This window comes from Lonchura striata, chromosome 1 (assembly GCF_046129695.1).
Source record: "Lonchura striata isolate bLonStr1 chromosome 1, bLonStr1.mat, whole genome shotgun sequence".
NCBI classification, from domain to species: Eukaryota; Metazoa; Chordata; class Aves; order Passeriformes; family Estrildidae; genus Lonchura; species Lonchura striata.
Window position 1 is genome coordinate 61205236 of NC_134603.1, and position 13752 is coordinate 61218987.

At 37.3% G+C, this 13752-nt stretch overlaps 1 protein-coding gene across 1 annotated transcript in view; it reads left to right on the top strand.

The window, feature by feature from the left end:
• AHRR (aryl hydrocarbon receptor repressor) overlaps positions 1 to 7597 on the top strand; it is a 62559-nt gene extending 54962 nt beyond the window's left edge. The window contains exons 7-10 of the mRNA XM_021528787.3: positions 839 to 1038; positions 2704 to 2822; positions 3781 to 3922; positions 6478 to 7597. Coding sequence (XP_021384462.2) covers positions 839 to 1038; positions 2704 to 2822; positions 3781 to 3922; positions 6478 to 7597 — 1581 coding nt within the window. The remainder of the gene's footprint in view (positions 1 to 838; positions 1039 to 2703; positions 2823 to 3780; positions 3923 to 6477) is intronic.
• The last annotated feature ends 6155 nt before the right edge of the window (positions 7598 to 13752 follow it).

Consider the following 13752-nt stretch of genomic DNA (forward strand, 5'->3'; position numbering starts at 1 on the left):
CAAAGAAATGAAACAATGAGCGTGAGACTGGGAAATGCAAGTTCTGCCTCAGATGCTCATTTGCTGGAAGGCTATGGGTCTCAACAGCTGTCGTTTCTGCATCCCTGCTTTAATCTCGTAGCTCTGGAAAATGCCTAACTCACACAGGATGATTTTTCACTGGGCATTTTTTTGGTAGTTAATTTTTTCAGTGAGAGGCAGCAGCTTGCTATTAACTTGAACCCTGCTCTGTGACTACACAGACATTTGAGGCAGGGATGCACGGTTCCTTCCAAGCTGTGCACTCTGTATGTGGCTATCTTGGGTCTGTTTTTTCCCTCGGTACCTCTCTGCATAGCCCTTGGATTGTATACTTGTCAATCTGTATACTTCCCAGAGAAAGTGCAGAATAAGTGGAAAGAAACTAAGAGACCATCTTGCTGGAGAGAACCGAGCATGGAAAAAGAATGATTCCAGCTTCAGTGGGGTCAGAGGAAACAACTGTTTGCATCACTGTACGTGGCCCATTTTGGTGAACAGAATGTAACACAGAACTTCTACTTCTGAGTACACAAGAGAGAAAAAAATCTCAACCAGCCCCAAAAGTCTCATCTTACTGTTGATAGTACCTCCACCCACCCTGTCTCTGAAATGGCATGGTTTAAATTATATGAAGAAAATTAAATTAGTAGTTTCAATTGCTGATTCAAAACTGGGTTTGGTGCTAAATGATGCAGTCTATAGGTTGTATTAGCATATTAGATGTTTATACGCAAAATGCTTAAATTGTTGGGTTTTTTGTTTTTGTTTTTTTTGTGGTTTGTTTTGTTTTGTTTTGTTTGTGGTTATTTTATACCAGACAATGCAGTTCCAAGGCAAACTAAAGTTCCTCTTTGGACAAAGGAAGAAGTCCTCATCAGGAACAGTATTGCCACCTCAGCTGTCTTTATTCTGCATAGTGGTACCACTTCTGCTCCCTTCTGTGACAGAGATGAAGATGAAAAGCCTGCTTGTGAGAGCAAAGCACAAAGCTGATGATGCAGCAGCAGCGAACACGAAGTATTTACAAATTAATCTTTTGGCATTTAGTGAAGATTATGGGCTATTAAGCATGTAACAAACACAAATTATGCTAAATATTGCTCCATTTTAAAACTCTTTCTTAGAAAAGTGAATAATTTATCTGGATTTACTATTGAATACAAAATAAATATAATACAATTACTGTAATATAACATAATAGAATGCACGATGATACAATATATTGTACTTTATAATACATGTTAAGTAATATATTTCAATATACAAAATTTTATATTAGAAAAGGAATATTAGGGTATCTTTCTAACCTTCAAAAGTTACCAATGCATTAAGCCAGATGTAAAAGTGGAAAAGAAAAGGTATTTTTACTGCAAGTTTTCTAATTTCAGTATCTTATGCTAACACAACTATTTCAACTTGGGCATTTTGGTAACAAACAAAAGAAAAGAAAAACTTCAGAAAGCTGAATGTGTGTGTGGGGAGTGTTCACAAAGAGTCTAATGTGTTGTACTTGGTGTATGCATTTATATTTCAACAGAAGTTTTATGAACATGTAAGTTTACAATTGCACTAAATGCTTGGGGGTGATCATTTGGAAGGAATCACAAAAGATCAGGACAGATTGTGTTCAGGCTCATCTCCTTCCTAACACTTATTTTTGTTACTCTTCTATGGCAGAATTTGTTGATGTTTGGGGCTAGGATTCTATTTTCCCTTATTTGCTTAAACATAACCTTACAGTAATGAGTTCTATTGCTGTGAAGCAAAATGCTCATCAGTATCACCGACAGTGCCATAATTTGGCTTTTAATTAGATTATGCTTGTTGATATGTATGTGTGGATTCACTATCCAGATCTAGTACATACATCCTTTTGAGAAGAACTAAATTGCTGGAAGTCTGATATAATGGACTAATGCAGGCTTTTGGAATACAGTTGGAAAGTAATTTCTACTTGCTAGTTTTTCCAGTGGCCCAGGTGAAATTAACTGATGATCAGAACTGAGTTCCTAATAGAGAAGTGCTTTACTACCTTCCTGTCCAGTGGCCAAGGATTTGACAAGAATGAAGCAACTATTTATCTTCAGTGTTTGCTTTGGTTCAAGTCTGAAGCATGGTAGCCAATGATGGGCAGATTTGTACAGTCTTTTGGGGTTTTTTTCCCCCGATGGTCTTAATGCAAGGAAGCTTTTGTAATTCAGTATTACAGATATTGCACCCTTTTAAAGTCCTGATTCAAGCATTTTCAACTAAAGATCGAAATAAATACATTCAAATCATATGGTGCTTATTGCAAATTGAAATCATGCCAACTCTTAAATGCATTGCTGGTCACTGTGATGTACGTACCTCAAACATAACTTGAATAGGAAGAGCAGAATATGCACAGCATTTATTTCAATTCCAGATGAAATTTATTTTTCCAGATATAGTAAGTCATGAACAGAATATTCCTAAATGTAACTATTCCTCTTAATTGAATAAAGAAGTCCAGTCACACACTAGTTGGAGCAACTAAATTATGCAGGAAAAAGACAATTATTTAGTGCTAGTTACTACATAGTTAAACCAAATGCCTTTGCTAACAGTCATCAGCTTGAAGATCATATCTTTTGGAGTCTGTGATTCTACTGTGTTGTCATTCAATGACAAGGAATTTTCCACATTTTCTACTCTCTACAGCTCCAGTTCAAAAGGCAGTTCAGGACTTTCTGAAGCAACAGAATTATATGGAAGAAACAATCACCATGAAGGTGCTGCCTTCACTAATGCATTACAGATTGCTGAAAACCAAATCAAAGGTACTGCTAAGTACTTCTAGATTATATACAGTTTATGGAAAAAGAAACTCATCTTTTATTTTCTCCTGATAAGTTTTTCAGGTTTTTGGTCCCAATGCTATCTTCTTCTTCTCCCTAGCACCTCTTCTTTAAAAAAAAAAAATTAAAAAAATTGTCCACCTCAAAAGATAATGTGGAATAAGTCTGTGATTTCAGACTGGGTAGAAAATTTACAGAGAAATAAATGGTCAGAGTAAATAGTAAATAGTAAATAAATGGTAATAAAAGAATACTCAATGTATACTTGCCTAAAAGTGGCAGCACTGAATTTAATAAGTTTATGTGAAAATCCTGATAATTAATAACAATATCTATTCCTCTTTGATGAAAACTGGAAGATATGTAACAAATGTTAGTTTTCCCCAAAGATTAGAAAACAGAGGAAAATTAGAATGCATTGTCTTTAAAACTCATGATGTGCCCACAGCTTTGACTCATGCTTTTCCAGTGTTTGGCTGTGGAAAAATTAGGAGAATCTAGGCTCTACTTCAGATTTTACAATGGATAGAATTTTGATGGTAAGCCTACCCCACTGGGCAACTTCTTCTTAAGTGGACATGTACTCATCCTTCTGTCATATCTGCTGGAAATCTTTAATGTCTTTAAAATCATTTCTCTATTATAGCTCCATTTTTTATGAACATTTTTTTTTTGTGGGTACTACTGCAACTGAGATGAAAATATTAGAAGGAATGACTACTACTGTAAAATCGTTGGTTACAGTTTAAGTGCTGTACTAGGCTTTTCAAATTTTAGTTTTAAGATAAAAAATGCTTAATTTTGTGACATATTTTAGATTGTGCTTTCTTAAGCTGATGCTTCAAGGGCAACAAAGAAATCTTTGAACATTTGCAGTTTAGCTAACAAAAAATACTTAATACTGCTTGTATTAAAATCTATTTTCTTTTAAATTATATAGCAAAGAATAATGGAGAAAATGGCATTTCTCTAGTTAAAGTACAAACAAATGAAGATCACTGGGTCTGGGTTCAAGCTAACACTCAACTTCTGTATCGAAGTGGTTGTTCAGAATATGTCCTTACCCAACAGCAAATGTTAAAGTAAGTATATTTTCCAGTACCAAAAAGTAAAAAAAAAACAGGAAAATGAATGCATTCTTTTTGTATTAAATCTTTCAAAGGGCTGTAGCAAACTAAAAGAAGAGCTGAGTGAGAAAAATTTAGTTTACTTATGATATGGAAATCTATTTCTGTTTTGGGACATATGAAATGACAGTTACAATCCTAAATAATATTTATTTTCTGTCTTCAGCGTTTTCTTCTTCTGAAGTTGAGTATACATATACATTAACACCGAAATAAATTACTTTATTATTAATATTTGTCTTTCTTGCACAAAAAAAAAAATGTGGTTTGGGTCTTGTTTTACATTACGGCTGAAAATCTAGTGTCCTAGTTTTTCTGCTTATCAGCATTTGACTATGTTAAGCTTCTTTTTTCCCCTTCATGTAAGACAGTTCAGCTCATGTTTTCAGTTGTGCATGTGCAACATAACCTAAAGAAGGGTACTCACATTCATTGTATGCTTGTAGACAGTTACATCTAGTTAGTTGTCTGTAGGCTCAGTCACGGAGTAACTAATCTCACAGTAAACTAATATCTCAGATTTGCAGTCAAAGAGGAGTTTTTGGATGTGTTTTACCCTTTCCTCTTAAGTGGGTTTTTCATCCTTTCCCTATTGGACTGTCTGTTCCAGTTCCTATGGGCCTTGTTGAAGTATCTCTTCAAGCTGGCCTGAGGGAAGAGATAAGAGAGTGGACTCAGTGAGCAGGGGCCAGGAGTTTTACATAGCCACCATCTGGCCCAGTGCTAAAAATGTGGCTGTTATCCCAGATTTTTTCTTTCAGAATGCCTTCCAGGTGGAATAAATAAATGAAAAAAGTCTTTTCACTTCTAGAGTAGATATTCCTTGCAGGCAGCGTATTTCCCAAGATCTACATGAGTAGCAGGGGACCTCTCACTTGAGGATGCTGGAACTTTTTACCTTTACGGGGATGGCACAAACATCATCTTGCCGTGTCAGGGAACAAATTTCTATTAAGAAGCAGATTAAAAGGGGCTGTTTGTTTTATTATTTTCCCTACTTCCAAGTTGTTTTTATGTAATTAAGCATGTTTATTTAGTTAAATTTTTGCTTTCAGAGTGATTAAAATTCTTCCTTTGTGCGTGATAGTTCCCGCAGACTGAAATATTACAAGAGTTGGCCTTGGTGTTTATATTCAATTATATCTTAGTCTGCGATAGATTTTGTATATGCTACAACTTCTTTTTTGCTACTGTTAAAATGTATGCTGTCTTCCAGAAAACATAGATTCTTTTGCAGAGTTTCCACTGGATACTATTTCACTGTAAAATTCTTCATTTGAGGGCTTAACTTTTTTTGACTATTGCATTTTGTTCAGTCTTGTGCTTCCCAGTTTGACCATTTTCTGAGAAGCATGTTCTGCAGCAAACTTTTATGAGACCATTTGCATCTCCATACTGTCAATAATAAAAATAAGAATATTTAGCAGAAAACTGAAGATATTTAATGCTTTAAAAAAAAAAAAAAAGAGAGAGAAAATATTCTTCTTTCATGGTGTACATTATTACAGTGGGACGTTTTCTCTTTATAACAACACGGACTCCCTCTACTGGAAAATCCTTGTCTTGCACATTGATTCAGTACCCAAGGAAAAAAGTTCTCTTGTGAACTAAGAAAAAGCCTTCTAAACCCCTCAGTAGTTCTTCAGGTTTTCATACACAATTTCCTATTGAGATGTCTGCTTCTTGCTTGGAGATGCATGAGGTGGTTTCATGGCACTTGACCCTGCAGAGCTGGGAATCAGCACATTAGTGAATTTAAGACCTAAATCTCAGGATTTGGATCCCAGTTCTGAAAACAGCTGCTTTGGGCATGGACTGCTCAGCCAACACTTTCTGCCAGTGTTCTTCTTTAATGATTACTTCAGCTGGAGGTCATGGAAAATTAATTCACTAGCCATCTTAGAAAACAAAAGGCAACATAAATTAAGTTAGACATAGAAAACAAGCATACACCCAATATGAACATCTGTGACTATTCGGGTATTTAATTTAGGCATTTTATTTCCTCCCAGCTGGGTTCTTGAAATGTAAGACCCCCACGGTTGTCCCTCAAATCACTCTGATCAGAAAGCTCTTATGTGTCCAAATAACTCCTTGTTAACAAAATATATCTAATTTAAGATGCTACATGTATTTTATCTCTAGAATTTTCTATGCAAAAATGTTATTTAGATATATTTTAAGGGAAGAACAGAAGTGTAAGGGAACTACTGTATTGAACTACAATATTTAGGTTCTTTATTGAACTGTGTGCCTGAAAGGGAAGAGTAATGCATGAATTCAAATGAAGCAATGCCTCAGAAAGTTAGCTGTGCACACACATTGACTCCCAGATGCGGTGACACTCTTTAGTTGTCTCAAGAAAATGCAAAGATTATGTGCACAAGGGTGTGAGAGTCCCATACTGAGGACAGTGTATAGCTTGTAACATATGTTGAGCCACTCTGTATCCCAGAAAACAAACATTTAGAAACCCCTGATTGACTTCTTTTTTCTACTGTTCTTGAAAGGGAAGAAGATGAGCAACTGAAGATACTAAGTGGTTTTGCCAGTTTGAAAGGAAACCTGGAGGGGCTTTCGTATAACAGTGCCATTGAAACTCTGGGCCAGTGGAAGCATCTTAACTGGGCAGCAGTGAAGAATGAACAAGATAATGTAAAAGTGAAGTTTGAGCCTCATACTAATGGTGAGTGTTTTATGCAAGAGGAACCTCTGAGTTCTAACACATCACTTTTAGGCATACAAAACAACTGCACCACAAACAGTACCTGGACTTTAAGAAACTCCAGTTCTTGTTCCATGAGCCAGAGAATGAGCACGTGTCCAAACAGGAGAGCTGGATCATTCTACAGCAGAGACCAACATTTTTTAAATTTGGCATCAACTTGTCCTTCCCACTGGGGGAACGCAGAAAACGGCCAGCCTTACTCGGGGCTCCAACAGCGCTGTGCAGAGAACTATGCCACAGACCACCTGAAGCTGCAGAGACCATTAATATCCTCAGAGTCTCTCTATGACACAGCTGTTCCTTTGGAGATGCCTATCAAAATGGAATACGACTCTGATTCGGAAAACATTGCTGATAACTACCTGCTTTCGCAGGGCCGAGCCTGGCTGGATGAGAGCAGCTCGGTGAGAAAGCAGGTGTCCAGCTATCCCAACAGAATGCACCTCAAAACGGAGCCGGACCTCTGTGAGCCAGCCTTGCCGTGCCAGAAGCCAAGGCACTGCCTTTACACACCCCATAATTGGCAATGCATCATAGCAAATCATCCCAACAACCTCAACTTGAACAGAGCTTGCAAGGGTTCACGGAACAAGGAGGTGCCCCCCTTCTGCCCTCAGAACTCCTCTGTGTGTTTGGAAAGCATGCCTGACCTATCACACACAGCTTGCTACAGCCACTTCTACAGCCCCAGCCCAGGGGAGGAGAAAGAGCCGGTTAATGAGGTGTTCAAAATGCCATGTGAATTTAAAAACCCCTGCTTGGTTCAAGCAATCAAGCGTGAGCCCCTGGATTCTCCACCATTGTCCAACAGCGGACAGAACAGAGTACACACAAGCTTCCCTGAAAATACATTAGTAGGTCCTATGCCTCATAAAACCACTGAATGTACATTTTTGCAATAGATTTTATAACACTTGAAATATTTATAATGTTAAAAGCAGAAGTTGTAGATTCTCTTCCAGTTGAGTTAAATGACTTACTAAAATCAAAAGCCAGTGGAAATATTTTGAGAATATGTGTGTGTGTGCACTTCTGTGTGAAAAGAAACAGACACAGGTACACACAGCCTACCCCCTGCTACTGCCCTTCTTTTAGTGATATTTGGAAAGAAGAAAGAAAGATAAAACTTCAGGCGCAGAAAAGGAATCATTACTTGCTGCACAAGTATACCTGATCATTTTTCCTTACCACCTTTCCTCTCTTGTCATTAGCAAAGTCTAACAATTTCTGTTTTCTTTGTTCTGTTTGTTTTTCTCAAGCTGATGTGATGCCTCTGTGCAAATCAAAAATGTTTATGGTCTTCAGTGTGGTCAGTTCACCATAAGAGATTTTGCTTTATAATTATTTTTCACTCTTATAAGAAGGATCAGCTATTCCTTCATCCCAGCATTAAATTAATGGCAATAGGAAAGAGCTTCCCAACACAACTTCCTACTTTAAAAGGACCACATAAGTAAAAACAACAACTTGCATAAATGAATTAGAAATTGTTTCACTTCAAACTGAAGTTACTTCTAAGTTTCTTGATAATATTATTGTTTTAGAATCCATATTTTTCCATTTCATTGCCATCAGCCTTTCATGTTGCTGCTGAAAGACTGAACAATGGAATGTAATCTACATCTATAAATGAGTTACAAAATGCTGTTAAACATATGTGATAACAAAATATTTCTCCTATTATTTTCCTTGCTGTTACTAGTAACATCAACAAAGAAAATGCACTTTTTAACCTGATAGTACTTTTTGACTGACAGCAGTTTGTTAGATATTGTCACCCTACATCAAAACCAAATCCCACACTAAGATTATTTTTGAAAACATACTAGTTTCAATCCCAAAAGAAACCATTCATCTCACTGAGAGCTAGATGTATATTTTTCAAAGGCACTTTAGTGCTTTTGAAAACAGAGTGTATACTTTTCTTTGAACCCAGACAGTAATGTGTTTCCACAACAACAAAAAAATAAAGTTATATTTTGGGTTTTGTTATTGTTGTAGTTTGACTCCTGCACTAACTTTTTTTTTTTTAATTGCACTATTTCAACTTTATATCAACTTCACCTATATAACAACCACATAGTTTTTTAAAAAAAGCTTAGATGTATGTATATGTGCTTTTTGAAGGAAGCCCTGTAATGAATGTTTTCTTTTTCAAAATGTTATAAATAATTATAATGTCTTCCTTTATCTGTTAGTCATGAAGGGCATGGCTTTACATGCCAGATGAGTGGCATAAAAATGTCCCAAATGCTTTAAATATGTAGAATAAGTGGAGTTTTCAGGTAGTGCAATGGTTCTGCACCTGGGAGGCTGCTCTTCTCCAAGAAGACTGACCATCTCTTCTGATAGAATTTACTACCTGTACATTAGAGCTGGCAGATGTAAAGATACTAATTCTCTGCATGCTAGTGCTTATGAACTGTGGTATGAAATGCTGCATACTGGACAGCAATGAGGGGTAACATCTTACTGTATCTTGGTTTAAATCTGTCAAAGTCCAGTTGACCATATCCAAGCCGTGAGAATGTTTCCTTTTTTGTGTCCAAGGTACATCAGCTCCCTTTTGGCCATGTGCTGCCTCTTGTTTGAGACAGTCTCGATATCCTTGCTCTAATACTCCTGCCAATGGTTGCAATGCAATATCAGACCCTGTTCTGAAGTGAGGTCACAGTGGTGGAATTTACACTGCTCTCCAGTACACACCACTGTCCACATCACATAAATTCAAGCCAAACTGCAAAAATATTTGTGGGCAAACAAACTTGTTCTTCATACAGAGTGAGACTACCATAAATCGGTTGCTGCACATAAATCAGGTTGCTGTACAACCTCTGCCTCTCTGATTGACTATCTATATGATTGCAAGCAGCAGTTCTTTAGACTCCCACAGAGTTGCTGTCATGGTCCTTTGCTTGGCATGCAGCAGTGCACTGGAGAACTGTGCTGGTGCCAGACATTACTGTGTGCCTCAGAGCTGCTTGTAGGGCTGTGCTATGAACCCTGCAATATTCTCCAGTCCAGCTCCTTGTGCAGCTGCCTGGCAGAAACAAGGTGATGGGGAGACAGGGTAGTGTGGGAATAGAGGGCTGGGGGCGAGAGGAGAACACACATGCATGACGTCTGACAAGCTGCTTGTTTAATTCCACACTTGGAATCACTCTCACACCCCTCTGAATGAGAGTACCTGGGGTTTCACATTGCCTTGCACTTTCTCACATAATTTGCATTGATGAAGTGCAACTCTAAAACCCATTATCTTCATCTGGACATGCTGATGCCATTTTGCACAAGTGGTTACACCAGGTGCAACTCTGCAGAGGACTGTGCCACCAAAAGCCTTCTCTGTCCTTAGAAATACTACCTGCTGTGACTACAATGGGAGAACTGCCAGGTATCTGAGTGCAGAAGCAATTTATACTAACAACAGAAATTCTCTAAAGTTCTCCCTGTTACAAAATTCCTTCTTCTTTTTTTTTTTTTTTTTTTTTTTTTTTTTTTTTTTTGTTGACATAACTCTGTGTGCTCTCAGGCTTTCCTGACATATCAGTTAGAATTATTTTTCTCATGTTTCCAACAAACCCAGACAGTTTACACATCTTGATCAATATTATAGAGATAGGTGAAGCTTCTGCATGTAAGGGAATGTAATCTGACACATGAGATGTAATGGGCTTCTAGGTGGACGGATGAATGTGCGACTCAAAAGTGAGATGTCACCTTCTGACTCCCTGCTGTATAAATGCATGTTTGTTTCCTTATTATTCCATAAAGTCTGAAGCCAAGAAAAACACACTTATCCTGCACATCACATTTGTGTTTGGCCCACTTAATGTGTGGCTGAGTTCTTATTTCAGGCATGAAAATATGTGATATCAGTAGAATTACTGCTAGTCTAAATTATCACACATGCAGTACAGCAATCTCCCAAGAACTGTGTTTATGAAGAGATCAGCAGTTTATCCTCTTTTTTGACAATTGCTAACCGTTGTTGGTAGTAAAGAAAGACCAGTTCCTTTTAAGTACTTGGAAAGAACAGAGGAAATAAATGCTTAAAATAATCTCTTGCCATTTGTGTTTAAGGCACAGATCTGCCTTTATCCTCTCCCCATGATATGTGCCCTGGATTGAGTTGGGACTGAAAACTGACATTGCATTGTACCCTATTAAATTACCACTGATTTAATCTTATAACCATTTTTGTATGCAGACATTAATGACCTCCTGGCACTGACCAGAAAACAGGATGAAAGACAGAGCAGTTCTTTAAAATGGTTACATTTTCTTAGTGGTTGTTGTTGCTTTGGCATTATTCTAAAAACTAGCACTGAGAAGTAGGGTTTAAGATATTTTCAATCACTGGTGTTTAGCTTTTAGCCTTAATGAACTGGTATTTGTATCCCTTCAGCATAGCCCTAAAGTCTATTTTAGGATCCTCCCGATGCATTTATTGTAGCAACAATAAAAAATTATTCTTGTAGAAGAAATGTCTAGTCAAATGGTTGCCTAATCGAAACTTGGAGCATTCAGGCTGAAAGAAATGCCTGACTGATAATAGCATTCAAACTTCCTCAGCCATAAACCCTCCAGAGGCTGAGACAGAATGGACTCACAAATTCCCTGATCTTTGGGGAGGGTGTACTTTGGTATGGAAGGTGAGCAGTTCTAAAAGCTGTGAGAAGGTGTCTTCCCCTGGGATGTTACTTGGACCACAAAGAGTAAAGACTATTATCAGTGCTAAAGCTGCTGTGGAGGTCTTTACTGAGAATGTGACCTGATTTCAGCTGCCAGTGCACAGCTGTTGAGTACCATACAAATACCATACAAGTCCAACACCATTGAAAGCTACTACTTTTACTGAGAAACAGCATGATTGTTGATGTAACAATATAAGCTTGAACAAAAAGATTAGATTTTCCTGCACTTACATAGTGACTGAAACTGGGGCAGACCTCGACTGTAGGTAACACTATAAATAATTTAAATTGACTTTAAAGTCTTTGGATACCAAAGTAAAGCTTTGTTTCAAAAGTTCTGAGTGAAGGCAGCACTGTGTAAGTGCCAAGCTTGTTTTAGTTATCCTGGGTTCAGAGATTTAACAAAGGAAGTGAAAGATTAAGGGACTGTACCTAAATTCACCGTAGGAAAGATTAACTTCCTACTCTTTGATTGTAACATATTAATGCAAAGTTTAAGTTTATAGCTTATCCACCCTTTATTGGAACAGTCATGTATTCTTAAAATTCTTACAGCTGAGTCTGGTCTGGATAGTATCAGTCAGTTCAGTAAGACTTTGGGTGCTGATCCTTTGATATGGTATTGAGATTGGCATGTGCAATTCTTCTGGAAATTCCTAGTGCTTAAAATACTTAAGCGGCAACAAGCCTGAGGCAAGGAATATTCTGTGGGATAAATTCAGTTTCTGCTGCCTAGAAGCTTTTTTTAACTCTTTCTGTTGAAGCCATTCTGAAACTTAAATAGGACACCTAATAGCCTCAACCCACTGTAGTTATTTCAGGAAACCCATTATTTTGTCATAACAAGGTGTTAGGTTTTAATTAAAATAGTTAAAAGCCATAATTTCCCCTGCATATGAATACATATATTGCCTTAGGTAGTGGTAAAAAAAATATAACATACTTATTTTCTTTCATTTCAGTGTCACTTAACCAAGAAAACCAGCTGCAGAATGACAGGGGTGTAAACCCGTTCTATTTTTTCTTGTCTTCTCTCTCTGCTTGTTTTCTCTTTGACTCTACTCTCTTAGAGTGTAAACACTAAAATGGAAATATTTTCCTTATTATACTGAGGCAAAAATCCTAAACCTAAACTAGATTGTAGAAAGTTTCTCACTAGAACAGGAGTTCCTTTCCTTGGATTTTCTTCTTTTAAATCTTGCCATGCCCAATGAGAAATTGTGTCTCACAACTGAAACAGGTGCTGTAACATGTAGAGAGCAAGAGATTGTGCAGGTGGCCCCACTCAGTATGTAGTCACAAGGCTTTTATCCACCTGAGGGAGATTCACACATGAGGGCTGCTTATGTTCATAGGCACTACCACCCTGACAAACAGATCTTTGTCACGTTTCAGGGACATCTGGTGTGTTCTTGTCACTATAAATGCAATTCCCTATCATGCTATCAGAAATGCCTCTGAACAAAGTCATGAGCGACAGGCTGAAACATATTCTAAACAAAGTCCTTTGAAAAAAATCAACCCAAATGTCTAGAGATCCAAGCACTTGCTTGTGCTTAGGCAAAGATATTTGAGTGGTAGTTTGGAAGGAAAGAAAAAAAAAAAAAAAAGTTGAGATAAATTTTGGGAAGAGAAAACATATAATGCCAACAAGGTGTAATTATTTTGTGTCTACAGCATTAATTAATTCTGTGGTCTGAAATCACATCTTTTTTTTTCTTCTGTAGAACTGATTCTGTAACTTTGCAGGCTAAAAATAATTTATTGAAAACAAGGCTTGAGTAATTTCAATGCTAAGATGCATTTCTCAAGCAGACTGAAAACATCATTCTAGGAGGCGTGAACTGCTCCTGTTCCTTTCCTGAGGTTAGTTTTCCAAACTGTGGCAAATTCTGGGTGTGCATTAACTCTCTTGCTGCTGGTAATTGTAGAGCTAATGCTCTAACTATGCAGTCCAAACTTTTTCAAGATTTCCTTGATGCTCCACGGACAGCCCCAGTTTCATATTTGTACTGGTAGAGTTATGGTAAACAAAGATGTGGCAGAAGGCAATAGAAAGAACATCAGCTGGTTGGCTAGTCTTATTAATTGTATTTCAGCAATTAAAAGACATGTAAAAAAAAAAAAATCAGGTGAAATTCTGGTCTAGAGCTCCACATTTTGTACCACAGGAGGGTGTGAGCTCTCCCTCTTGAACCTCTTTATTGTTCTTCCCCCCTTTTTTTTTTAGGGTTTTGGATCATGTGTATCCTCCCTATGTTGATTTAGAATGTGAAAGGAGAGGCAAGCATCAACAGTTGTTGAGTTTTCTTATTTTTTACATTTTGTCTTTCTAGAAAGAACTTGAAAAAGGCAAAAGT